The sequence below is a fragment of the Carassius auratus genome, chromosome 32 (assembly GCF_003368295.1).
Source record: "Carassius auratus strain Wakin chromosome 32, ASM336829v1, whole genome shotgun sequence".
NCBI lineage: Eukaryota > Metazoa > Chordata > Actinopteri > Cypriniformes > Cyprinidae > Carassius > Carassius auratus.
Window position 1 is genome coordinate 14,958,599 of NC_039274.1, and position 24,490 is coordinate 14,983,088.

Below are 24,490 nucleotides of genomic sequence, written 5' to 3' on the forward strand. Positions count from 1 at the left end.
CTATAGAACATTGCACAGCCTAATCTGATTTGCTGGTCTTTGTTTGGTGGTCCTATAGTGGTTTTAGAGAGGATTTAGCCATTTTTCATATGGTCAAGATTGGCGGTTAGCAAGACCAGGTGAAGACCAGCTTGGCCCAGTGAGTAGACACCTTAAACATCTGACCACCAGACTGGGAGACCAGCTAACCAGCTAAGACCAACAAACCATTTTAGTCAGATTAATTCAATTTTTCACCAGAGCAGGACGTGTGATTGTATATCACATTTTGAGCAAGTTAATTGCAGCATGGTTTCATAGCAAACTAGGCTGTTATCAGAGGTGTGCAGAACATCTAAGACAACGAGAGATGAGCTTTGACACTGTTAAACTAATCCTGGATGAACTTCTAACGCAGTCATCGACATCAGACCGAGCAGCGTTAAATAAGCAGCCAATGAACGCTCTGTTCCCCGTCGGTATAAAAACCTGTGACCGCCCGCTCGCTCGCTGATCTGTGAATGAGCAGCTCACGGTCTCCGTCGGACGCGCGGATGGCTCGGCAGCATTTGCGCGCGGACTGTCATGCGTAATTGCTTGTTTAACGAGGAAATCAACATGCAGACTTCTTTATTGTCCGCGGCACACTCTCCCGGGATACCTACAGCCGTTTCATTCATGTGGAAATCAGGAAATCCGCAGTCGCCCAACTGGACCGGGCTGGAGAGAGAAAACACGACGAGTCTCGGCGACTTGGACGCGTTCGAGAACCGGCGCGCGCAGTATGGCCAGTTCTCTCCATCCACCGCAATATTCCTAACTGTGCTTATGACACTGCTGGTGTTCGCCACAGTTCTCGGGAACGCGCTTGTCATTTTAGCTTTTGTGGTTGAGAAAAGTTTACGCACACAAGGGAACTTTTTCTTTTTAAATTTGGCCATAGCGGACTTTCTTGTCGGTGAGTGATTTTGATTACTGCATTTCAGCTTTGGCATCAACTCTACTGTGTCGTTTAAGTGTGTGTGTGTGTTTTATTGGAATTTCAGGCGGGTTTTGCATCCCCGTGTATATTCCTTATGTCCTGACGGGTGAGTGGAGGCTGGGCAGAGGTCTGTGTAAACTGTGGCTGGTGGTGGATTATATGCTGTGCACCGCCTCGGTCTTCAACATAGTGCTCATCAGTTTCGACAGGTTTCAGTCCGTCACTAAAGCGGTGAGTGCTGCGCGGTCACACAGGGAATGTGCTGGTGATGCAATTGGACAATGGCATTAATTGGGCGAATCCTTTTCGTCCATAATTTGTCCAAATCTGTGTTGGAGAATGGCGAGTCTGAGCCACCACTGACAGACACTGCAACAAAATGTACTTATCTACATTTTTACAGAGAAGAGCAGCACAAAATAACACCAACATAAAGATGACTACTCACAAGTATAGTTCACCGTAAATTGAAATACCGTCATCATCTCGTTCCAAACTTGTATGAAAATTCTTTTGTGGAACACAACAGATATTCTTGAAGAACACAGTAGAAAACATATGGGCTCAGTTTTGTTTTAGCTCAGGTTTGGAACGACAGGAGGGTGACTAAAAAAGAGATTTCATGTCTGCGTGAAATACTGTCTGAAATGTTTTCAAACTATAGCGTACAGTACAGAAATAATATTTTATCAGGCCATTAAATGTACTTTTTTTAATGGTGAAAATACTTTTTGAATTTGAACATAGATAAATCAGATTAACAAGTAAACTGTAAATAAGTATGTACCGATACAAAAACTTAAATATTAGAATGCTGATGGAAATAAATAGCATAATTATACATGTTTTAATACCTTCAGAATAAAGCAAAACGGATAATGCAGAAAATTAGAAATGTTAGATTCCTAATAAATAACGAGTAGCTATTAAGATAAATTCTGAATGTGCACAGACAGTTTAACTCAGTCAGCTGGTCACATAAAGATAAAGGGTAATGTTTTGAAACAAAATCACATTTACATAACTATTTGGGCAGACACAATGAGTGCAAATGCCATGCACTTTTACATTTAACAATCATCGGTCACCTTTTATTTGTATCCTATTATGCAACAGCACACAAAAGCGTGAACCCTTTTGTCTCTGACTTGGAGATTAATGCACTGTGAAGTCCATAGTGAAGTTCATAATATTTAATTATTTCAGCTGGCAACCAGGGAAAAGGCTATATTTTCTAGTGCAAATTATATCCATCCATCCATCGAGGCCTGAGTGTAATGCATATTGAATCAATGCTAAATCTGTGTTCCAGGTGAGTTACCATTGCCAGAAGGGCATCACCAGAGAGGCTGTTTTGAAGATGCTCTGCGTGTGGCTGGCAGCGTTCCTGCTTTATGGTCCAGCTATTATCAGCTGGGAACACATCGCAGGAGGAAGTGTAGTGCCAGATGGAGAGTGCTACGCTGAATTTTACTTCAACTGGTATTTTCTGATGACTGCCTCCACTGTCGAGTTCTTCACACCTTTCATAAGCGTCACTTACTTCAACCTCAGCATTTACATCAACATCCGCAACAGATGTGCAGTGAGGGAAGAACAGCCGACTTACATTCGGCTTAGGAGCTTCAAGATGAGGCCGGTCAGGACCGGCGATGTACAGCGTGTGTTTTTTGTGAGGCCTGTCGAGGAAAGGGGGGTCGACTTGTCCTCAAGGCCACATTGCTGCCGGTTACCTTCTACTGTAAAGGTGTCTGCCGCAGAGTTCGGCAACGGAAGACCGACTAAACGAAGAGACAGCACGATCGCAGACTTGCCTCCTCTGCAGGTCGGAGACCGGATCCTGACAACCAGTGAGGCACAGTTTCATTACGTGGATCATTCGGCTGGATCACACAGACACCGTCCTGATATGGTTGCCAGTCTGGCCAGCCGCTTTCGTCTGTCTAGAGATAAAAAGGTGGCAAAGTCTCTAGCTGTAATAGTTTGTGTTTTTGGACTCTGTTGGGCGCCCTACACGCTGCTGATGATCATTCGGGCAGCATGCCACGGTCAGTGCGTCCAGCACTACCTTTATGAGATCTCGTTCTGGCTGCTGTGGATAAACTCATCCATCAATCCAATCCTGTATCCTCTGTGCCACAGCAGCTTCAAAAGAGCCTTCAGCAAATTACTGTGTCCGAGCAAAACAAAGATTCAACCCCAGAACATGGACCAGAAGTATTAAATGATTGAGTATGACCACATTTTCAGATAGGGCTAGTTTTTCTTTCTTTCTTTTTATAATATATGAATATATTATAATATATATTTTTTTTATAATTTATGAATATAATTTACAAGTTTCACTTTTTGAATGGAATTAGTGAAATCTACTTTTTGATGATATTCTAATTATGTGACCAGCACCTGTAGATGGCACCCATGGAGGTAGTAAAACAAGGTTTTTATGAACTGCAGGATTGCTGGTAATGAAGACATAAATGCAAAAGAAAAGGCAGTAGAGCTGACTGTTTCTGTCAAATAGTTTTAATTTAGAATATCTGTGTTAATGTAAGAAAAGTGGTTTAAATGTCTTGCCACTTGCTTGAGCAACTTAATATACATCAATCTAGAAGTAAATGCAGAAGTAAAAAGCATTGCATAATGTTTCTTATATTTATTGCATTTAAACCCACCTAAAAATATATTGTTTCTACTGTGTAAAAAAGGATCACATTGCTAAAAAGCATCTGAAGTAACAATGTTTGGACCTGAAATCAAACTAATGGATAAATGTTGTGTTTGTGGTAAACGGCCACAGATCACCTGCAGACTCCTGTGTGATAGGCACATTGAGCACCTGCTGCTTCTGCACCGCTTGCATGCGCACTGTAAACAGAGCGTGTGTGAACCTGGTGTAAAAGACCGCCTCACATACAGCTCACAAAACTAGGTTTGCACTGTGTGTAAGCTACAGTGAAACAATTGAACGTTTGTAAAAACCAAAATGCCATGCATGATTTAGGTGAGATCAAAAAAAAAAAAAAAAAAAAACCTTATGCCCCTCTCCACCCCTCAAATTAAAAAACCATCTCACAAAGAGCCTAAGAGGAGAATTCATTTTCAAAAATGAAATTCAGGTCCTGAATAAATATCCTGATTGGAGTCTCACTATAAATAATTCGACTTATCTATATGATAAAAATAAGGCTTTAAAGAGATTGGTATCAGTGATCGTATCAGCAGATACTGCTTTCGGTGATCGTCCTCAGAAATCCTGACTGGAGCACCCCTACTTTTATTTTTATCTGCTTGTATCTAGCAGTACCATCATTTTCTTTGTGTACATTGTGAGAGAGTAGATAAATCTTTTATTTACATATTCAAACTCACATTTTTGTAAGAAATTGTGGCATAGCTATTTTTCTTCCAAATTCAGACTTATTGTTTTTGTTTCATAAACTCTGTATAAATGACTGGAAGTTTCTGGCACAGTGCCATGTTTGTAAGTAATTTTTTTTTTAATTCACGTCAAAATAAACTGTACTGGTGAAGTTATGATCATAATGTGTCATACCTCTTGAAAGCACAGTTTATAATGAGCACAACTGAGATGATGTTAGATATGCGGTTTGTGATAAGTGTATGCTGATTCTACATGACAGATGTACGGGGATCGCTGGCGAAGCCTAGAGTTCCCCTAGCAACTGCGGGACTGACTAAAAACAAGAGAAGAATGACTCATTTCTTCTAATCAGATCAAAATAACCAATTTATACCGGATTATTTAAGGGCTTATAGCAAAGTCTGAACACTTGTCTCTAATCAACGGTAATAAGATGTACAATGCATTCAGTTTGATTCTGTTCAAACACAGAGATACAGAACAATAAGTCAGAAAACCAACATACAAATACTCTTAATAATTGCATGTATTAAATAACCAGTACAAATGTTTTTACCAGCTTATTAACAATAACAGGAACTGCACAAGTCAACATTAAAAATACAAATTTAAATCAAGTTTCTAAATGCATGCTATAAATATTATCGTCAAAATTGTACATATTTCAAGTTTTATCTATTTTTTGACCTTGTAATGTTTAATCAAAATGTCTGGATCTTCTAGTGAGATGACAGATTTCTCTCAAAAAATGACAGATTGAACCAATTCCCGCCCTACATTCCTTATTTTTTAATAATCCATTACGTTTGGACGTATGTCACAATATGTAAGAAAAGATCGGCCACTACTTGTTTTCATAGCGACTTTAATAATATTAAAAATCACACTTCAACAGGCATGTGGGGTTAATATCATTCGTCTTTTTTTGTCTTTTATTTGTGCAAATGCCATGAAATCAATGATATTTTGTTGTAATTGATTTACAATTAGATTATACATACAGTATAAGAGGGAGGGGGAATCATAATTCAAAAAAAGGAGACGAGCTGCAAGAGAGGTTTCTGACATGGTTTCGATTCATTAACACAGTCTATACACGTTCACCCATTCCACATATTAGTCAACACAATGTCTCACTCCACCAAAGTGTCTGCCGTAAAGTAAAAGGGTGAGAGACAAGACTTTTCATTAGTTACACAAATGCCTTTAATTCAGCATGGTGTTTGAAATATTAATGCTGAAAGAACTAAGTAGAATCAAGTGTAGGTCCTCTAAACGAAGACCAGAACAATGCATGGCTGGCTGGAGGGGCTTGAAAGTGGTGTAGCAACACTAAAACGGTTTTTTTCCTCTCTCCTTCTCATATATATAATTTTATTCTTGCTCATTTGTATGGCAACAATAGTGTCAAGAGGGAATGGTAGTCTGAAGGAAGCGCAGAGCAGGAGTGCAGTGCATACACTGTTTTCTAAGGACTTCACAAGGAAACGCCTCATGAAATTAGAAAAATGAAGAAGAGAGTAAGACAGGCAGAGGACATAAACAACAGACAGAAAGTATGAGCAGTGAGAGGAATGGGTAGAGAGGCAGGTGGGTTTGGCTTCGTTTTTTCCCCTGGCTGGAATACCCTGGTGTGCACGTGTGGGCTTATACATATATCTCTCTATGCGTGTGTGTACACAAATATAAATGTAAATGCGTGAGGCTCCTACAGCACCAGCCCCTCGTAAGCAGGTCCCTCAGACTCGGGCGACTCTCTCTGCAGACGCAGGTGCTCCAGTGTGTTGTGGAAGTGTTTGTTAATCTGCTCCGTCTCCTCGCTGGCCTCCAGGTTCGGGAGATCCTCACGGATCTTCTGGATCAGCTGATTCAGGACCTGGACCGTCACCTGCAAAGCAAACACGCGAAGCTCGAGTAAATCCAGGCTGATGTGGATTTATGCAATTTAAAGTGATGGAGAGACAGAAAGAAATGAACAAAGACAGTGTTAAAGAGTTTTGCTTTAGTAACAAAGTGTGAAATCTTAAATCGCTGTGATAAGATTTTGTTTACTGACTATTATATTTACTTTAATTTGTTTGCACATATATTTCTAAAACAGTATTTTTATTTATATTGGACATTTATATCAGTACCAAACCAGTTACTGTTTAGTTAAGTGTACCATAAAAAAATGGCAAGAAATGTCATTTTATTAAGTTGTTCCCATGGACTGAAAAAAACAAACAAACAAAAAAAACTATACAGTGCAAACAGTGATGATATTCTTGAACAAATTAGTCTTATGAGCTGGTTCTATTTACACTGAATTAAAAACATACAGTGAGAGCAGTGTAGACTGATTCATGGACAAATGACACTTACGTGAAGTTAAAGGGGGGGGTGAAATGCTCTTTCATGCATACTGAGTTTTTTACACTGTTAAAGAGTTGGATTCCCATGCTAAACATGGACAAAGTTCAAAAATTAAGTTGTACGTTTGAAGGAGTATTTCTGTTCCAAAAATACTCCTTCCGGTTTGTCACAAGTTTCGGAAAGTTTTTTTCGAGCATGGCTCTGTGTGACGTTAGACGGAGTGGAATTTCCTTATATGGGTCCTGAGGGCACTTCTGCCGGAAGAGCGCGCGCTCCCGTATAGCAGAGCACTGAGAGCACAACAGACTTCACTGATCAGAGCGAGAGCGTCGCGAAATGTCACAAAAGAAGTGTGTTTTTGGTTGCCAGGGCAAGACAACCCTGAACAGATTACCAAAAAAAAAAAAACATCAAGGGACCAGTGGATAGAGTTTATTTTTAAAGAGCATCAATGGAGTTGTGCAAGTGTTTTTGTTTGTTCCCTGCATTTCGAAGATGCTTGTTTTACAAACAAAGCCCAGTTTGACGACGGATTTGCACATCGTTTATGTCTTAAGGATAATGCAATCCCAACGAAAAAAGGGTCACGATCGTGTGTTGGAACCGCAGGCGGTGAGTAAAACTGCTTCAAATATCTCTGCCTCCTTGTTAGTGCGTCCCCTCCCATGCCGGAGACCCGGGTCCGAGCCCCGCTCAGAGCGAGTCGTTGCTGCTGCTGCTCTCCTTCAGTTTCAGCCTCGGGATCTGATTCTGGATCATAAAATACGCTGAATCTGACTGTTAGCCATGGTTTGTTTTGGATGTTTTTTTTCCCTCACGGTAAAGTCACAGCTTCCAGACGCGCTCAACGCAAAAGCCTACTGGCGCTCGTGATTCTTTAGCTCCGCCCACACGTCACGCCTCCAGCCGGTCGTGTTTTTCCGTGAAAAATCAGTACAGACTATCTTTCTCTTATGAATATAATAAAACGAATGACTTCTTGGAGTTATGAAGGATGCAGTACTACTCTATAGGTACTCAAGATTAACAGGATATTGAGTGAAAACGAGCATTTCACCCCCCCCCCTTTAAGTTATTATTTTCAAAGATGCTGATATCAAAATGAAAATGACAATGTGACTTTAAAGATACATGACTGTTCAAACATTTGGGATCAATAAGATCTATTTCAAATAACTGCAGTTCTTTTGAACTTTCTATTTATCAAAGAATCCTGAAAAGAAAAATGCATCATGGTTTCCACAAATAGCAGCACAATGGTTTTCAACCCTGATGATAACAATAATAATAATAATAATAAGTTTCTTGAACACCAAATCTGTATATTAGAATGATTTATGTGAGACTGAAGTTTTGCCATCAGAGGAATAAATAACTTTTTTAAATGCATTCAAATTGAAAACAGTTATTTGTAATTGTATTATTTCACTGTATTGCTGTATTTTGTATTTTTTTTTAAAGAAAACAGCATTGGTGTGCATAAAAGACTTATTTGAAAACTCATTAAAAAAAAACAATGAAAAATGAAGGACATAAAATTCTTTAGGAAAAGAAGAAATAGAAAGTTGCAGTATAGACAGTTCTGTTGATTGTAATAGCTGTGCTTATCTTGTTTCTATAAATGTGAGGGATCTCACTTGCAGTGCAGACGAGGTGCAAAAACTGTGCCAAGCACTGAAAACATGGAGCAATTTATTCAGACACGAGACGAAGAGCATCTCCAGTACATTCACACACCCACACAATCACACACTCAGAGACATCAGTGTCACATTGACACAAAATTAACTTTGGTGTCAAACTACGGATTTAAGGCAATTTGATTTGATTACAACATTTGATTTCTGTCACTTTGAAAATCAATTTTGGTTTTGACTAATCCAGTAATATACAGATTTAACAAGGCCCTAGTTTTTGGATGAAGGTCAGATGTGAAGAGCGACCTCATTAACTGTCCAACAACTGAGAGGCACAACTTGACATTGACTGCATGCATGTTATTCTGTGCTTCCTCTTAGTCCTAAGCTGCCCTGTGCCCCTGATGTGCTCCGACAAGTCCTGACTCAATCCTTCCCAAATTGAACATGGATACAGATGCTTCCTCTCAGATAGGTGCAAGTAAGGGATAATCTAGCGCTGCTTGCACCAGACAAAAATGTGAAGCATGGAGAGGGAAAGTGAGAATGAGTGAGAGACGAGAGATCAGAGGAGAGACACAGCAAGACAACAGGTAAAAGGAGAGTGAGTAATACGAGATATAAGAGAGTGGAGAAGAAGAACGAGGGGTGAATGATCAAGAGGGGAAGAGCATCTGTGGTCGTACCGCATCATTCTCTCGCTCATAGAAGCAGATGTATCTGTTGAGGATCTCGATGAAGAGCTGAACTTGTAAGGACGGGTCCATGCACTGGTTCGCGATCTTCAGAGCCTTCTTCAAGCACTCCATCACCCTCCGCCCATCACGGATCTGACAACAGAGAGAAAAAAAAACTAAACAAACAAACCCTGATTTCAGTTATGACTGTGGTAAACAGCCTCAAATTTTTTCCATTGTATCTTGGCAAAAGCCACTTAAAGTCAGTTCCACGTTTCAGCGTATGGGGTTATGATCACAGTTGCCAACTCTCGCGAGACAAATAAGCAACTGGAGCTTCAAAAACAAGCCCAAAACAAGCCCAATATAATATGATAATTTATTTTCCGCATTATCATTTATTAACAATAAATGAGCCTGCAACATATTAAACTGAAACCACTGCTTTATTAGAAAAGGATAAACTGATTAGGAAAAAAAGGATAAAAATAAATAAAAATCAGGGAATTGCAACAAAGCGGAGATTGCACTTTCCTCATCTTCGATCACCTGTGAGGCTGAATCGGATTGGAGAAAAGGAAAAGGACAAAAAGACAAGAGCATTAAGGGTAGCTGTAACATATATTTAGCTTAATAAAATAAAATTCTCCACTTCGTTAGAGGCGTTGTTGGTAGAAATTGAAATACGTGTATTTCTGTAGATCATAGAGCGCGCCGCCTGCACGTTGAACGTGATTTTACTCCAATGAGGGGGATAAGGGGGCGGATTCAGCGGAATGTTTTGACGAATGTTACGCCACAGCACTTATTTGATTGCACTGATTTGGCTATATCTGTAAGCAGACAGTGTCAATCAATGTATCAGTATCAATGTACACCATAGATGTAAAGAAAACGAAGTTGCTTGTCAGATTTTCCTAACAAGCAACCATACATTCTTTAATAAGCCCAAAAAAACGCAACCCGCAACCCGTGCTGTTTTAACGCGACTTACAAAAAAAAGCCCAAAGTCGCGTATTATAAGCGGACTTGGCAACTATGGTTATGATTTGGATTGGGGAATCTGTGGTTAGGGACAACACATACCTCCCAGGAACATGCTGTGGACCCGAGAGAAGGAAGACAGCATGATCCTATTTCTCCAAATGCATTTATGAGTCACAACAACAACAACAACATTGTCTATCGATCCTTAATAAAAGAAAATAATCACAACTGCCACATCAGGTCCCCTGTATTTAGTGCCATTTCAAGGGGAGCTCATGTATTCTTATTGATTCCTGCAAAGGAGAATGTCACTCACAATACACTATAACTAGAGCAAAGAAATGACGCGCTGAATACATACACATTTGACGACCTGATCACGTCATGCAGTCATAGTATATTAAGACATTTACCAAATAAAATATACCTCATGCTGCATTTCATTACACTCAAGAGTGTTGTCCCTTTAACAAAAGAACATAAACATAGTTATTATTTGCTAATAAAAAAAAAATAGAAATTTACAAAACAAAGATAAACAAAAAAACAGCATTTAAATTTTGTACACCAACGCAAAATAAAGACTGTTAAAGAGGCTGTTTTATTCACACCCTCATGATCTTGGCCATGCTGATCAATTCAAGATATACTGGCCATGTCCACACGAACACATTTTCGTTTGAAAACCCATCTTTGGTCTCTCCGCTTTGGCCTCCCGTTCACACTGACGTTTTTAATCAAGGGAAATCAAGCTTTTTGAAAACGCTCTCCAAAGTGGATAAAATTTGAAAACGCCATTTTCGCGTTGTAGTGTGAACTGTAAAAAAACTGAGGCTTTTTAAAATGATGAGTCATGTGACTCATATTATCCAAACAGATATCAGTGTTTATACTGGTATTGTGCACATTATGTGCCATTCACTTTCACACTATTGCTGTAGCTGCATTACTTTGTAAACTCTTCATATCACAGTCCTGCAAAGATGAAACCAAGTGTACTCGCGATCGCTATTTGCAGCAAAACATGAGGACAGTTGCGTTTAGTTCAGACATACAATCGTTGAGTGCGTGCGACCTGGACGCGTCAGTTAATGGGGAGTTATTAAAATAAAATAATCCTGTCACAACAACTTTATGAAAACGTCTAATGTCGGTTCCGTGTGCATCATATCCAGTGAGCTTTTTTGAGGCTTTACGCATTGGCCAATAAATTGTAACTTTTTATTTTGACAGTGCTGAGAACTCAGTGGCTAGGCACAGAATGTTCCCTCTTCGTGATCTGATCATTAAAAGGCAAAACTTTCACATACTGCCTGCATTTCGCATTTATGGATTTTAAACAAGAAATCTTTGAATATGTAATAAAAATGTATGCCACAAACCTGGCAAAGTGACTGTATGGATCAGCATTTGTGCAGTACACCCATCTAAATAAAATGAGTAGGCCTGGAAAAATAAAATATCCAAAGAAGCAACTCTTCACAGAGTGATGAAACAAATCATGACATCCTGCAGCACTCTTAAGAGGAGGATAAATACTAAATATAAAAATGAACACATGGTGTTCACAGTACCGCAAAAAGGCCTGCTGGTGCAATGCAAGAGCTGGCCAATTATCAACATAGAAAATGAGAACTGAATCCAACTATGTCTATTATATGTAATGAATGCGCGTGTGCTATTAGGTCAAAAGACCCCCTTACTGCTAGGGATACTAGTAACAACTAGTAACTAGTAACTAGTAGTATGGGATAAATTAATATCATGTAATGAGTTACAACTTCTGCAGATGTGTTTTATTTACAACTATACACAAATAAAGCCTAAACCTTGAGAAACAGGACTATCTGAACACTGCAGAAGTTTAAAATGAGTAACAAGCTTGTGTCTGAACTGACAACCTTAATTTTCAGGAGATACACCTGCATTTTGGGAGCGAGCTTAAAAAGCTGTGCGCAGTGTGAAAACATTCACACTTCTTCTCTATGAGAGGTCAAGACACACAAGCAGACAGGACTTCACATTCTGAACAAACGGTCTAAAGACGCACACACTGCTGCTTCACTGGCAGATTCATTTATCATTGAGAGCAATTTACCCATAATTCTCACCGCAATACAAATGACTCATAAGAACATCTTTTCACCTACATCATCTTTACAATTACAAAAAACACCTTTAGAAGAGCTTCTGAAATGACAGCAAATTCCCGAGAATATTTGACTGCACTTTGATTTTCATACCTGAAATAGCATGTTTCATTGCTAAAACACCCACAATAACTTACTGAAGTCACAAATAAAGCAACTTGAAAATTGAAAATGACAAATATTCACCAAAATTCAGGCATTTAGATTATTCAGTCTGACCCAAATCTAACGGGGTTATGAACGAATAACTGCTTGAACATAAACATAGCACAACCAAAACAAAACTAAATTCACATGAGCATTATGCGGCAATTCCTGGTGAGGTCATATCTTTGTTCAAGACTATTCAATGTGACTTACATAACCTGCAATCCAATTACAACCTAAGGTCAGTCTAATTCACGGTCACAAAGGAACAGCTCCTTTTAAAAATGAGATTTAAACTGTCTTTTTGAGTCTTTTAAACTGCAGAAACCATATACCAACCTCTTCTCCATTCTTTTCAGTGTTGCGTCCTGACCAGAAAAGGTGGGCACAAATGCTGACCGCACGGCACTGGTCGGGTTTCTTCAGCAGTTTGGAGGCAGCCAGTGCACACTGGGTACGCAGGGGCTCATGGTTCTCTTCGCTAAAGCACCGCGTGCGCTCGAACGTGCCAATGATCAGCGTAATGGCGGCCAGCTGAGCCTTGGAGTCGCTTATCTCATCTTCATACAGGGAGAACGCCTTGGGACACAGACATGCAAAAATTAAAAGCATTTTAGAAATAAGGTGTTAGATGTGAAAATGAGTGAATGCAAACCAATATTTTTTGATGTAGTCTTGCTCTCAGGTTATGACTGTATCATTGTGAACAGTAATGAACATGAGAGGCAAGGATAAAGAATCCAAACATGTTAACATCTTGATAGTGACCTATCAGGCATTTAATGGAAATGCTCCTCTACCTGAGACATAAACTCGTAGGCAACGGTTTCATGGTTTTCAAAGCCAATCTCTCCAGCCGCCAGAGCCCCCTGGAGGAAGAGCCTCAGGGGTAATTCTGCCAGCTCTGCTTTGATCAGAGCACTGATGGTCTGATGGGCGAATGAGAAAATCTTCTGACATTTCTTTTCCCATTTATCATCCTGTGGAAGAGAAAGATTGACACATTATAAATCTCTTCTATTATAAACTGCAATTCTAATGCGGGTGCATTTCATAAGTGTGAAGATTTGAGACAGACGAGGCTTCTGCGAGCGTACTTCAGTGAAAAAGGAAAAGTGCACTTTCACTTCCACACAATGGTTGCCAAATGAAAACCTTTAAAAGCTTTTCGAAGAATTTTATGAAGGAATGCTTCTCAATATTTTCATAAATTAGGGTTAATGACAGTTATAATTTGTATGGTTCCTGTACACAATAGATAGCCCGCTGACCTCTTAGCTAACCAACAGCTCTGTCAGACCCAACATACAGATTACAACATTTGATTTACAGAAGGTTAAGTTAGAATTTTAGGGATTTTTTCTTTTTTTCTGTCTTTTATACCAGTATGTAATACAAAATCTAGTGAGCCGCCAATCTATTTCTAGATATGAACTGAAAACTGAAACACTAAATGTTTAATTCTGTATCATACTGATAAAATACTGTTCTCAAACAGTACAAATGCATCTCTATTCAAAGGAATATATATCTGGAGTTATATTTTAGTAAGGGGATCATAGTATTTGGGAGTTCTGGGCATCCGGGCATAAAAGTTTGAAAACCCCTTCTCTACTGGAGTTGCTGGCCAAACGCTTCAAATGCTTTTTTTTTTTTTTAATGATGGTCCATTTTGGTTAGCATGCTGTTTCTAAAGGTTGCAATGTTAGAGAGATGCAATCACTTTGAGCTAATGACATGGAAGAGTAGGATGTTTTGTGGTTAAAAGTGGGACGCACCGAGGAGGAGTTCTCTTTGTAACGGAAGGCCAGTTGATAAGCGGCGAACACCAGCGGGGGAAGAGTGTGACGAATTCTCTGGTTCCCCCCAGCGCCAAAGTGTTTCCTGGCAGTGTTTAATATCTGTGGGAGGCACACAAAAAAAGTAGATGAATCAAATTGAATAATTCATTAAGCAGCATGATGACCATCAACTGATTGAATGCAGAATAAAACATCTTTCACTGGGAGCTAATTAGACCAATTCTGGCTGATGTCAAACAATCATGATGTTGTTAGAACATTAACAAATGACTGACAAGGGCATTATTTCTCCTTAGGATCCAGTGCTTGTGAAATGATCAAAGAAACATGGTGTGCTTCCCCCACAAATAAAGAGCAGTTTAACTACAGTGCATTTTATAGATTTCTCTGAGGGGAGTGTAACAAAGCTTTGCTCTCTCATATGTTGAAAGGAGAGGGTCAGGAGAGGAAAGAACGTGTACCAGATACTGCTGGTCAGGGTCGTCTGAATGTAGCAGATGAATGAAGCGGCCAACTAGGCTCTGTTCCTCCGCAAAGTCCTCTGGGTCAGGATCCTCAGCAGGCTGATCTGGCTGGTCCTGGATCAGTGTAGACACCAGGTTCAGGATCGCGTCAACCTGCAAGGAAAGAGCCATGAAAAGAGCCATCATGTCTGGAAAGCAGAGGGCAAATAGAATACTATTAGGTGGTCCTAAAATACACCAAAAGTGAATCTGTAAAGACATCTGAATTCAGATGACAGTATGTAAATATGATTAGATGTATTATAAAGGCAGGCATGTTTTTTATTTTAAAATACTTTCTCCTATCAATCTTAATGTGGAGTAACAACTATAAGAAAGCTGCTGACGGTGCGAAGTGAAAACACTTGGTGCACTTTAAAATGTAGATTTCAGTCGGACTAATGCAAAAAAGTGTCTTTTTAAAATGTCATGTAAACACTTTACTCAAACTGAAATCATATAACTTCTACTGCTTTAACAGAGCTGGATAATTCAGTTGTAATAACAGTGAAGGTCTCGGAGCAACGTCATTAAAAGGGTCAATCGGTACGCATTATTAAAAGAGAAAAAACTTGCTCACTTCAATGCACTACATTATGCATGAGATACACCAGAAATTTCAAATGTTATTTATGAAAAGGTTTCAGGTAGGCCATGTTCATTCATTTCTATCATCTCTTTGAACCCTGCACTTTTCTCGTTCGGGAAGCAGTTTGTAAAAAGCATTTCACATGTACAGTGTGAGCGGGCACAAACGCAGGGGTACTTGTAACACTACAAGATTTAAACATTTCCACATAACAAAATGTACAAAAGTTTGCAATATTTCCTTGACGTATCATCTCTGTTTAGAGAAAATTTGCCAAAGTTCAGAAATCTTTTGAAGATATTGCTGAACATTTATTTAACCATCGCAAAAATAAATTTCTGCCTGAACTAAATGTCATCCAGTTTTTTTTTTTAAATGAGACATCTGTTTATTATTATTTTTTACCTATTTCACAATTATTTTTATCTGCAAACTGTTTTAGATAGTTTTGCATTGCTTCTTATGCTTTTCTGAAAAAAAAAAAAGGATTTGTGCTCCGTTCTCGCTGGGACATATTCAGGGCTCATCTTATTTTTTGTAAATAGTATACTTTATTAGTATGATTTTTAGTGAGTTTGGTCTGGTAATATCACTGTCTTAGTACATTAGACCATGTTAAGCGTTTTAGAGTGTCCCTTCTCGTCGAGATACACGGAAGGATCATGAATGCATTTTCTGTGGCAAAACCCAGCAGAGCAGATTACAGTTCACTGGAGTGAGCCTGTTTCACGTTTATATGGACACTACATATTTTAACGTCTGTAAACAAATTAAAACTTAAACATTAGTAGTGAAAATTTTCAGGTGTACTCTAAAATAAAATGGTTATTTTTCTTAAATACTTAATTTCTGTCATCAAACTTTAAGTAAGATTAGGCATAATGTCAACGTTTTGTTTTTTTCTCAAATATTTTGGTGGGTCGTGAAATAGATTACACTTGTCTAGGTGGGTCGTGGAATGGAAAAGTTTGGGAACCACTGCTCTACAGCAAACAGATTTAAATGGCTTCAAATGGTTCCTTGAGGGTTATGTATTCAGTGCTCTCTTTCAACTGCTCACAAAATGAGTGGGTGAGAGGCAAGATGGTGCTTTTTGGTACACTCCTCAGAAAAGGCCAGAGGAGCTTCAACATTCTCCGAAACACAAGGAATATCAATACACCCCTCCCTCAGGGCGATGGTCAGAGCGGACTAAATCATAGCTGAGAATTGACAATGCACCTTTGAAAAACAGGCAGAGTATACCCCTGGGCTTGTGTCAAATGGCATTAAAATCCAAAAGCAATTGAAAACCTGTGCGGTGCTCTAAACCCATGGGACACAGTGTAATAAAGGAGGAAACCGACAATAGGCCACCTGAACCTGTCAATCAACTGCTATTGGAGAAGCAAACGACTCAAATATTGGTTTCATATTCATACATTCAAAATAAAAATACAATGCCATTAAAATAAGTAATAGGTAGTTTTTCCTCTCCTTGAACTGTCACCTTATCGTGGTGAAGAGGTTTGAGTACCCGAATGATCCTGGGAGCTATGTTGTCTGGGGCTATATGCTCCTGGTAGGGTATCCCAAGGCAAACAGGTCCTTGGTGACGGGCCAGACTAAGAACAGTTCATAAAACCCCTTATGGCAAAATTAAAATCAAGGACCGTGACGTCGCCCGGCATGGCGCAGCCGGGGCCCCACCCTGGAGCCAGGCCCGGGGTTGGGGCTCATATGCGAGCACCTGGTGGCCGGGCCTTCCCCCATGGGGTCCGGCCGGGCTTAGCCCGAAGGAGTGACGTGGGGCCGCCCTCCTGTGGGCTCACCACCTGCAGGAGGGAGCGTAAGGGGCCGGTGCATAGAGGATCGGGCGACAGTCGAAGGCGAGACCCCCGACGACCCGATCTCTGGACACGGAATCTGGCTTTAGGGACGTGGAATGTCACCTCGTTGGCGGGGAAGGAGCCTGAGCTTGTGCGGGAGGTCGAGAGGTACCAACTAGAGATAGTCGGGCTCACCTCAACGCACAGCTTGGGCTCTGGAACCACACTTCTTGAGAGAGGCTGGACTCTCTACCACTCTGGAGTTGCCCATGGTGAGAGGCGGAGGGCTGGAGTGGGTTTGCTAATAGCCCCCCAGCTCAGCTGCCATGTGTTGGAGTTTACCCCGGTGAACGAGAGGGTCGCTTCCCTGCGCCTTCGAGTCGGGGATAGGTCTCTCACTGTCGTTTGTGCCTACGGGCCGAACGGCAGTGCGGACTACCCGGCCTTCTTGGAGTCTCTGGGAGGGGTGCTGGAAAGTGCTCCGACTGGAAACTCCGTCGTTCTACTGGGGGACTTCAACGCTCACGTGGGCAGTGACAGTGACACCTGGAGGGGCGTGATTGGGAGGAACGGCCCCCCTGACCTGAACCCGAGCAGTGTTCTGTTATTGGATTTCTGTGCTAACCACGGTTTGTCCATAACGAACACCATGTTCAAGCATAAGGGTGTCCACCAGTGCACGTGGCACCAGGACACCCTTGGCCGGAGGTCGATGATCGACTTTGTGGTCGTGTCATCAGACCTTCGGCCATATGTCTTGGACACTCGGGTGAAGAGAGGGGCGGAGCTGTCAACTGATCACCACCTGGTGGTGAGTTGGATCCGATGGCGGGGGAGGAAGCTGGACAGACTCGGCAGACCCAAACGTACTGTGAGGGTCTGTTGGGAACGTTTGGCCGAGCCCCCTGTCAGAGAGATCTTCAACTCCCACCTCCGGCAGAGCTTCGACCGGATCCCGAGGGAGTCTGGAGATATTGAGTCCGAGTGGACCATGTTCTCCACCTCCATTGTCGCTGCGGCTGCTCGGAGCTGTGGCCGTAAGGTCTCCGGTGCCTGTCGAGGCGGCAATCCCCGAACCCGGTGGTTGACACCGGAAGTAAGGGATGCTGTCAAGCTGAAGGAGGAGTCCTATCGGGCCTGGATGGCTTGTGGGACTCCGGAGGCAGCTGACAGGTACCGGCAGGCCAAGCGGACTGCAGCCCGGGTAGTCGTGGAGGCAAAAACTCGGGCCTGGGAGGAGTTCGGTGAGGCCATGGAGAAGGACTATCGGTTGGCCTTGAAGAGATTCTGGCAAACTGTTCGACGCCTCAGGAGGGGGAAGCAGTGCCCTACCAACACTGTTTACAGTAGAGATGGGCACCTGTTGACCTCAACTGGGGATATCGTCGGGCGGTTGAAGGAATACTTCGAGGATCTTCTCAATCCGACTTGTGTTTCGTTGAGGAAGCAGTGGCTGGGGACTCGGAGGAGCACTCGTCCATCACCCGGGCTGAAGTCATCGAGGTAGTTAAAAAGCTCCTCGGTGGCAAGGCACTGGGGGTGGACGAGATCCGCCCCGAGTACCTCAAGTCTCTGGATGTTGTGGGGCTGTCTTGGCTGGCACGCCTCTGCAACATCGCATGGCGGTTGGGGACAGTACCTCTGGACTGGCAGACCGGGGTGGTGGTCCCTCTTTTCAAGAAGGGGGACCGGAGAGTGTGTTCCAACTATAGGGGGAATCACACTTCTCAGCCTCCCTGGGAAAGTCTATGCCAGGGTACTGGAGAGGAGAATTCGGCCGATAGTGGAACCTCGGATCCAGGAGGAACAGTGTGGTTTTCGTCCCGGTCGTGGAACACTGGACCAGCTCTATACCCTTTCCAGGGTGCTGGAGGGTTCATGGGAGTTTGCCCAACCAGTCCACATGTGTTTTGTGGACTTGGAGAAGGCATTCGACCGTGTTCCTCGCGACATCCTGTGGAGGGTGCTCCGGGAGTATGGGGTCGGCGGCTCCCTACTTAGGGCTGTTCGGTCCCTGTACGACCGGAGCAAGAGCTTGGTTCGCATTGCCGGCAGTAAGTCAGACCTGTTCCCGGTGCATGTTGGACTCCGGCAGGGCTGCCCTTTGTCACCGGTTCTGTTCATAATTTTTATGGACAGAATTTCTAGGCGCAGCCAAGGGCCGGAGAGTGTCCGGTTTGGGGACCATACGATTTCGTCGCTGCTTTTTGCGGATGATGTTGTCGTGTTGGCATCCTCAGACCAGGACCTTCAGTGTGCATTGGGACGGTTTGCAGCCGAGTGTGAATCGGCTGGGATGAGAATCAGCACCTCCAAGTCCGAGGCCATGGTTCTCAGTCGGAAAAGGGTGGATTGCCCACTTCAGGTTGGTGGAGAGTTCCTGCCTCAAGTGGAGGAGTTCAGGTATCTTGGAGTCTTGTTCACGAGTGAGGGAAGGATGGAACGTGAGATTGACAGACGGATCGGTGCAGCTTCTGCAGTAATGCGGTCGCTGTACCGGTCTGTCGTGGTGAAGAAGGAGCTGAGCTGTAAGGCAAAGCTCTCGATTTACCGGTCAATCTACGTTCCTACTCTCACCTATGGTCATGAGCTGTGGGTCATGACCGAAAGGACAAGATCCCGGATACAGGCGGCCGAAATGAACTTTTTTGTCCGTCGGGTGGCTGGGCGCTCCCTTAGAGATAGGGTGAGAAGCTCGGTCACTCGGGAGGAGCTCAGAGTAGAGCCGTTGCTCCTCCACATCGAGAGGAGCCAGCTGAGGTGGCTCGGGCATCTATTTCGGATGCCTTCTTGACGCCTTCCCAGGGAGGTGTTCCAGGCACGTCTCACCGGGAGGAGGCCCCGGGGAAGACCTAGGACACGCTGGAGGGACTATGTCTCCCGGCTGGCCTGGGACAGCCTCGGGGTCCCCCCGGAAGAGCTGGAGGAAGTGGCTAGGGAGAGGGAAGTCTGGGCGTCTCTGCTTAGACTGTTGCCCCCGCGACCCGGCCCCGGATAAGCGGAAGATGATGGATGGAATTTTTATTTTTCCTCTTTCCTACTACTTAAGGTTTTTATTCTTACTATATGCAAGTTGTTTTTTTTAGCAGTATTTGTTTTTTAGGATTACTGTAAACTAATGCGGTTTCATTTGTATTATTTGTATTTATTATTTTCATTTTAATTAAATTATGTATGCATAGGTTATTATGTTTTAGTTTTATTTCATTTGAGTTATTTTAATACTTCAACAAACTAAATTGAAATGAAATTATGTATATATTATATATATTCTCACACACATATACATATATACATTTTGAACGAATCAAGTGAGCCAGTGATTCAACGGTCCATTCAGATGAACGCTTTCCCTGCATCCCAATCTGCCCTAAATATTATCCATGACAGGCCTAGACCAGCTATGGTTTCAGCACAAAAAACCATTTAGCAAAATATTGTTTAAATTATCAATACTGACCAAAATTGTTCCATTTCAGGCCCAAGAAGGGAAAAAAAGATCCCCCGCTGTCCCCATACCTTAATATGGCATTTACATTCAGTTTAATTTACTGTAAAGTGAGATTTAATTCCTCTCAAACTTTCCACTGTACTGGGAAATCATTGGAGACATGCAAAAACATCATCAGCCTGACCATTCAGTACTGTATATGATATAAACCTGATCTTGGGCCACTATGGTGGTGTTGTAGTCCAGAATGTTGCTCAGCACGTAGCAGCTCATACTTTTGCGTGACTCATAATCGAAGTACTCGAACAGTGGTGGAAAATGCTTGAGCTGGAGAACGGTGAGGATGTTATTGTACGTGTCCACGGGAATCTTTAGCAGCCTGGTCAACTCCTTTGACACTGCACTGCTGGTGGAAATGCTGCACAAAAAGACATGAAAGAAATCAAACAGTCACAAACAGCAGCTATACTGATGTTGTAATGATGTAACATTACTTCTGCGGCCTAGTGTTTTTTAAAAGGCAGCTCGTTTGTATAGCTATGGGCCAAATTTATACCAAGATGTTGAAGGCAGCGAAACAATACATCCATAAAAACTAAACCAGCATTTACAGATCTTCCAATCATTTTAAATAGTAAGATTTGAGGTATGACACCAAAAATCATTACCACATTGAGTGCTGAAGTGGCTGCTAGTCACAAATATCAGCCCTTATTATGATCATTCACTCAATGTGATTGTAAACAGGGAGTCATCATGTCTATGTGGCTTCCCTTCCACCCTCAACATTGCTAGGTGTCTGGTAAGATTTTAGATGTCAGCTAAAAAAAACAATCACATTTATTTAACACATGAGGAAAAGATGAAAATGCAAACAAAGACAGCACAGGAACCAATTTTCATAGGGACATTTAAATGTAGTATCTGTTTTAGGGCTGGGTTTTGACACAAAGTTCACAATTTGATTCAATTCTCATTCACAAGCTTGCGATTCGGTTCCCAATTTGACTCAATATCGATTATTTTGAATATATATCTGTTACACATGCTAAAATTTCTCAAGGAAAAAAAAATCTCTTAACTAATGCAGAAAAATATACATGAGAGTCAGTTGGTCGGCTACTACCATAAAGGTTAAAACCAACTGATTTTTCAGGCTATACAACTGCTTAAATTACACTTAATGAAGTTTATATATATATATATATTTTTTTTTATAAACATTTCAATGGTGGCTATCACAAAAAATATAAATTAAACTTTGGAGAACAGTAAACTTTATAATGGATACATAATATGGTGCATATATTTAGCGAAATGCTCCTCTCCTCTTTTCTAGCTGACTAATGAGTTTATGGTCACTGAATATGTTTTATTTTTTAAGTAAATGTGACGTTGTGTAACGTATTCACAAGGTGTTATATTGATGTGTTGTCTTTGCATGGATGAAACCGCAATCGTGGGATTACATGAGACAGGATACAGACTGTAAAGTTGTACTCTTTCTTTTAACTTACCTTTGGGTGTTTATTCAGGTTTATTTTGTGCTGAAACTGGTATTAATGTGAAGGAGATGATCGCTGCTGCCTTTATTGAACTGAGGCGCGCCACGAAACAGAGATCACTCCAGAAAACGGGGCCATAACGGCATCTATTGTTTGAAATTTACATAAATCTCCATCACCTTCTTTCAGATTGAGCTGCATTTACTACACAGAGCATAGTTCATAGAGTATATAGCTCACTGACAAGCTAGGCGATATTGCGTTCAAAATTGAATACGATTCATCTGCGATTATGATTATGATGTTGCCTAACTGTCAGTGAACTACAGCTCTGTGTAGTGAAATCAGCTCAATCTGAAAGCAGGTGATGATGATTTACTACTAATCACAGGACCGGCTTTACTGACGAAATGCGCACGACAAATCTCACGCGATTAATTGCACAGCCCTACAACATTTTTTACCCTGCCCTAATCTGCATGCTCTTCTTTGATTAAAAAAAATAATAATAAGTGCTTACTGTAATAATGTGTACTGTATTCTATTAATATTTCTTAACAAATCTTGTTTGAGGAACCTTTAAATAATCCTGCAAGATTTCTGCCTGTAGCACAATGCACAGACGATATTCAAACTTTCTGTTTGCCTTGGGTATGCTGTTTTGTCAGTCTCCCACTGACTTGCACCCTGTTGATACTGAAACGTGGGCACAGCGCAAAAGCTTGAGTGCGTCTACACTGCCAGTGTCAAAGCAGAATGTCATCTCAGAAAGACCAACAAGGTTCAACTGGATGCTCAAGACAAAAGGGGGTGAATATCTATTTAGCCTACAAAATTACACTGGAATACAACAGATTTCTTTCATAATAATTACAGTATTTTTATTAATTTTGTATTTATTAAACTATGCATACATATGGTTCCACACAAACTATAATTTAAATTATTAGACCAGAAAAAAGAGGTGGCTTTGACTTAAGGGTTAAAACGTCATCTAAACAAAAACTAAATTGAATTTGAACTAAAATATCGTTTAGGATCATAGATTAGGAACATTCTAGTTTTAGAGGTTTCGTAGTTATTATAAGCATGATCTGATGTAACCGTTCCTTTATATCAAAATGAGGATGAATACAGAAATCAAGCACTCAAATCCCTCAGCAAGTAAAAGCCTGAGGATCTTCCAGCGCTAAAGAGTGTGGGTGTTACTTTGACCATGTTCTGATGTGCCGAGTGGTGTGAGAAAAACACTGTAACGAATACTCACTGCTCCAGGTTGAGCTTGTTGAAAATCTCCACAGTACTTCCCAACACTTTATCCACGTAGTCCACACGCTCAGGATAGCACTTTATGGCCAGATTGATGAGAGACACTTGGAGCGAAACAACATCTTCAGATGGCATATCCTGACGAGACTGACAAGAAAGAGAAAATAAAGACAGCAACATTAAATATTTGAGTTAGTGATTTGAATAAGATTAAATAAAGACTCCACGTGATATTATACCTGTATGACGGTTGCCACTTGCTGAGAGAAAATATCAAATAGTTTGATTTCAGCAGGGATCCCAGGTCCATCTTCTCTGTGAGCAAACAAGGCCAATCTGTGGGATGAGACCACAATCGAATAAGACTCAATATACAACTCTGAAAGGTTAAGTTCGGCTAAAATGTATGAATTCTTTCAGGTTCACTTTATTTTACAGTGTCCTTGTTACACTGTAATTATACATTTAAGTACTGATTAATATTAATTAACTACATGTACTTGCAAATTGCGATATAGTTAGGATCAGGATAGGGTTAGTTTTAGTGTTAGTTACATGCAATTATGTATAATGTATTACTATAGTAAATACATGAAACGTGTAACAAGCACTGTAAAATAAAGATTGTAAATAACATTTCTTCACATTATATAACCAAGAGGCATTTATTTGAAAGAAAGACACAGTAAGTAAATAACAGATCTTTCTCCGAGCAGAACAGTGAATCACTGGAACAACATCCACCTGTCAATAAGGGCAATGATGATGTTCTTGACGTTCACGTTTTGGCACAAATCAGCACAGGAGCGCAGGAAAGGGTTCAGTGTCTGCAGGTGGAACTCATCCGGAAAGACCTGCAGAAAAGGAAAGTGAAGACAAAAATGTGAGGGAGTTAACTTTTAACATGCCCACAGCGACTACTTAAAATAATTGGGTAAAATGGGAAGCATGTTAAAAGACAGACTCCTCCGGTCAGGTACAACAGGATGTGGAGTGAAGTTGGGGTATTTCTGTACCTGTATGATGCACTCCATGAGGTATTCCTGTGCTAGAGAGTCTCTACAGTTCACCACCTGCTCCAAGATCCCAGACAACACGATCTGTGGGGAGTCCACATTTATTTACAGCATGCCTCGATGCCAAATCCTTTAGCAAACAAGACGACTGCAAATCACAGAACAATTCTACCCATTTCTGCCTACAGTATATGCGGCTTTGAAACCAATATATCTGAAGAACTTTTGAATGCTTTTCTTCACAAATT

The 24,490-nt window shown here is 41.3% G+C and overlaps 2 protein-coding genes across 2 annotated transcripts in view; one reads left to right on the top strand and one right to left on the bottom strand.

Annotated features, from left to right (window-relative positions):
• Positions 1-503: 503 nt before the first annotated feature.
• LOC113052500 (histamine H3 receptor-like) lies at positions 504-3,211 on the top strand. Its single transcript, XM_026216915.1, has 3 exons — positions 504-937; positions 1,026-1,192; positions 2,274-3,211. Exons 1-3 carry the CDS (start codon positions 565-567, stop codon positions 3,183-3,185), a joined length of 1,452 nt encoding a protein of 483 aa, XP_026072700.1. The 5' UTR covers positions 504-564; the 3' UTR covers positions 3,186-3,211.
• Positions 3,212-5,194: 1,983 nt separating this feature from the next.
• The window catches only part of LOC113051687 (vacuolar protein sorting-associated protein 35-like), a 31,537-nt gene continuing 12,241 nt past the window's right edge, over positions 5,195-24,490 (bottom strand). The window contains exons 7-17 of the mRNA XM_026215644.1: positions 24,243-24,326; positions 23,971-24,080; positions 23,466-23,562; positions 23,225-23,373; positions 20,663-20,870; positions 14,563-14,718; positions 14,078-14,200; positions 13,100-13,279; positions 12,639-12,878; positions 9,025-9,168; positions 5,195-6,234 (exon numbers count right to left, since the gene is read on the bottom strand). Of these exons, the coding sequence (XP_026071429.1) occupies positions 6,055-6,234; positions 9,025-9,168; positions 12,639-12,878; positions 13,100-13,279; positions 14,078-14,200; positions 14,563-14,718; positions 20,663-20,870; positions 23,225-23,373; positions 23,466-23,562; positions 23,971-24,080; positions 24,243-24,326 (1,671 nt within the window). The 3' untranslated portion in view covers positions 5,195-6,054. The remainder of the gene's footprint in view (positions 6,235-9,024; positions 9,169-12,638; positions 12,879-13,099; positions 13,280-14,077; positions 14,201-14,562; positions 14,719-20,662; positions 20,871-23,224; positions 23,374-23,465; positions 23,563-23,970; positions 24,081-24,242; positions 24,327-24,490) is intronic.

What these genes read in the sequence shown, in the direction of transcription:
- LOC113052500 (XM_026216915.1), top strand. Translation starts at nt 565, where the DNA reads ATGCGTAATTGCTTGTTTAACGAGGAAATCAACATGCAGACTTCTTTA. An exon ending in CATAGCGGACTTTCTTGTCG is followed by an intron (nt 938 to 1,025) that starts GTGAGTGATTTT and finishes TTGGAATTTCAG; the next exon opens with GCGGGTTTTGCATCCCCGTG. An exon ending in TTCAGTCCGTCACTAAAGCG is followed by an intron (nt 1,193 to 2,273) that starts GTGAGTGCTGCG and finishes TCTGTGTTCCAG; the next exon opens with GTGAGTTACCATTGCCAGAA.